The sequence below is a fragment of the Austrofundulus limnaeus genome, unplaced genomic scaffold, assembly GCF_001266775.1.
Source record: "Austrofundulus limnaeus strain Quisiro unplaced genomic scaffold, Austrofundulus_limnaeus-1.0 Scaffold643, whole genome shotgun sequence".
Classification (NCBI taxonomy): Eukaryota; Metazoa; Chordata; class Actinopteri; order Cyprinodontiformes; family Rivulidae; genus Austrofundulus; species Austrofundulus limnaeus.
In genome coordinates, this window is record NW_013953045.1 from 62,962 (window position 1) to 65,923 (window position 2,962).

The window sequence follows — 2,962 nt, forward strand, 5'->3', positions numbered from 1 at the left end:
GGAGTGGCCTAGCCAGTCTCCAGACCTGAATCCAATAGAAAATCTTTGGAGGGAGCTTAAAGTCCATGTGGCCCAGCGACAGCCCCGAAACCTGAAGGCTCTGGAGGAGATCTGTATGGAGGAGTGGGCCAAAATCCCTGCTGCAGTGTGTGCAAACCTGGTCAAGAACTACAGGAAACCTCTGATCTCCTTGTAACTGCAAACAAAGGTTTCTGTACCAAATATTAAGTTTAATTTTTCTGGTGTATCAAATACTTATTTCACAATCACTCACAGTTGAAGAGTACCTATGATAAAAATTACAGTCATCTACAAGCTTTGCAAGTGGGAAAACCTGAAAAATCAACAGTGGATCAAATACTTCATCTCCCCACTGTAGTAAATTACTTTCTTTTAGCTACAGCAGCCATCTTGAATTTTATTTTATTTTTTCAGATTCAGTATGTGATGGGGATTGTTTTCAGTTTTCACCACACCAAACGTCACCCCAATATGTCTTAAAATGGCAGAGTTATAGACATTTAAAATTAGAACAGATGGCCATCTTGAATTTTTATACCACCTTTTGAATTTGTTAAAGATTGCACTCAGCTACTACAAGTTTTCAGCTCTCCATGTCTAAACTTCACAATGCATTCCTCTGCTCCAATGCATTTTAGTTGGCAAGTCCAAATTAGCAAAACTGTAGCGAAAATAATAAATTAGCAAGGTAGTAGGTAGAGGCAAAGAGCAGCAAAACAATAGCTAAAATCAGAAAACAGTAGCTAAAAGTTAACATTAGCAAAATGGTAGCTAAAAGCTACAATTAACAGAACAGTAGCTAATAGTTACAATTAGCAATAGTTGCTAAAAGCTAACAATCAAGCAATTATGTTAAAGGAAATTTTAAAGAGAACAAAGATTTTTCTAATGTTTAAATTAAATATTACAAAAAGTATGAAAGATAATAAGGTCAGAAGTCATAATGTCTTTAACGAGCTGAACATTCTGGTATATGGTGAAATACCTAAACATATTCTGAAATACTTACAGTCCAAACTACATACAGAAGAAGCAACAAACAGGAAATAAACAGTGTGAGTTATGACTCAGTGTTCACACAAGTAAAAAAAAAATGGTTTGAAATGTTTGGGCTCTGTACCTGCATGCAGCCTCCTGGACTCGCTTGTTGCTATCCAGAATACGTTTGAGCAGCTCAGTCATTAAAGGCTTCAGGTAAATATCTGGAGGCTGGCTGACAACCCAGTGAGCGTAGCGACTCAGTGTCCAGCAGGTGATGGATCGGACCAGAGCTTTTTTATCAGACAAACACTGAACGAGATGTGGGATGAGCTCAGGCAGGTACGGGATCATGCCCTGCATACAGCCTGCAGAAAGAACAAAAGTTTCAGTTTCAGCAGGTATTTTCTTCTAATCTTTTTTTTACCATTATCTTCATGTTTCCATTTTTACCTTCAGCTATAGCTCCCAGCACCAGGATACCAGACTCTTTAACGACCCACTCACGATGGAAGAGCAGCTCTTTGAGGAGGGGCAGAATGTGCAGCAAAAGATCATCCCTGAACACATTAGCCAACACGTCCAGTGCTGCTGCAGAACACTTTCCTAACATCACAGAAAACACATACAGACACAGAAATGTGTCAAAAAAAATAAAAATCCCACAACAAACATAAATACAAGAAAACAGAGGAAAAACAAAATTCAACAAGTTCCTTCCAAGCACTCAGAGAAGTTTATTAACAGGGCTACTTTAGGGCAGGCATCAAACTCACGCAGGTTCCAGTCAGAGATGGTGTCGTCATCATCTAGTTCATCATCCTCATCATCGTCTTCCCCAATCCCGTCCCCCTCATGCTGCTGGGCGACTGTACGGGAGCGATGGAAACGAGGTCTGATGTCTTGGTCATTGTCTGGAATGGCCTCATCCTCCTCAATGTCACCCTGAGGACAAAGGGTTCAAGTCTTTAAGTCACCTAAAAGAGAACTGGACTTTGTTTTACATTGTTTTATAAGTCAGGTGAACCTGAATTTATTTATTTGAAAAAAAAATCTATTAAACACATCTCAGATACACTGGTAATGTCTGGACAACCTAATTCACCTGCATGTCAATCTGATACACTGAGCAATTCATCACTGTACTTCCAGGTACACATATCATGGTTAATAAACTAACCTTGAGCAAGATTATGTCGATCTCAGAGTACTTCATCCCGTTGATGAGCACAGGAATGAGCCTGGAGTAGAAACCAGACATAAGACCATGTGAAACAAGTGGAAAGGTTAGGCAGAAGCCCATGGGCAATCATTCACATCTGATTCTGAGTTTGGGAATAGTTTAATGTGGCAGTTTAGTGACTGAAGTTACAGCTGGGGTCAACAGCCACAGAGTTTCTTCCTTATCGGTCACAGGCTGATGAAGAATATCATTCTGCAGCAAGGTCTACACAAACAAACTGCTAAGGCATCTATGAATCAACTGCATTATACAAACTGGGAGCATTCTTACTGAGAGAGGTGACCGCAGAGCACGTCCTTGCACACTGGCTGCTCTGCTAAAGTAAGCCAGAACTCACAGGCCTCCAAGGCAACATTTTCATCCTGGTCCTGAGTCCTCTGAAGCATGTACTGCAACAAAAAAGGAGCATTAAACAAAGCATGTGGCCAGTTTACATTGTCGTGGCACAGCCTTACCCGGGTCTTTAAATTGGGTGGTCCCACACACTTTCAGCCATGTTCTTAGAAGAATCAAGCTGACATTTTTAGAACATTCTCACCGCAGCATTTATTTTTGTCATTGAGACAACACTCGACCAGCCTACATCCAGGCAATTCTCGACCCGCCTACATCGAGGCAATGCTCGACCCGCCTACATCGAGGCAATGCTCGACCCGCCTACATCCAGGCAACGCTCGACCCGCCTACATCCAGGCAACGCTCGACCCGCCTACATCCAGG

The 2,962-nt window shown here is 41.6% G+C and overlaps 1 protein-coding gene across 4 annotated transcripts in view; it reads right to left on the minus strand.

Moving 5' to 3' along the window:
- Positions 1-2,962, minus strand: part of LOC106531499 (transportin-1) — a 52,757-nt gene that overhangs the window by 21,665 nt on the left and 28,130 nt on the right. For all 4 annotated transcript variants that reach the window (XR_001311923.1, XM_014027378.1, XM_014027377.1 and 1 more), the window contains exons 9-13: positions 2,513-2,631; positions 2,180-2,240; positions 1,776-1,944; positions 1,453-1,605; positions 1,142-1,367 (exon numbers count right to left, since the gene is read on the minus strand). Coding sequence is in view for 3 of the 4 variants with exons in the window: in XM_014027378.1 (XP_013882832.1) it covers positions 1,142-1,367; positions 1,453-1,605; positions 1,776-1,944; positions 2,180-2,240; positions 2,513-2,631 (728 nt within the window). In the remaining variant the exon portion in view is untranslated. The remainder of the gene's footprint in view (positions 1-1,141; positions 1,368-1,452; positions 1,606-1,775; positions 1,945-2,179; positions 2,241-2,512; positions 2,632-2,962) is intronic.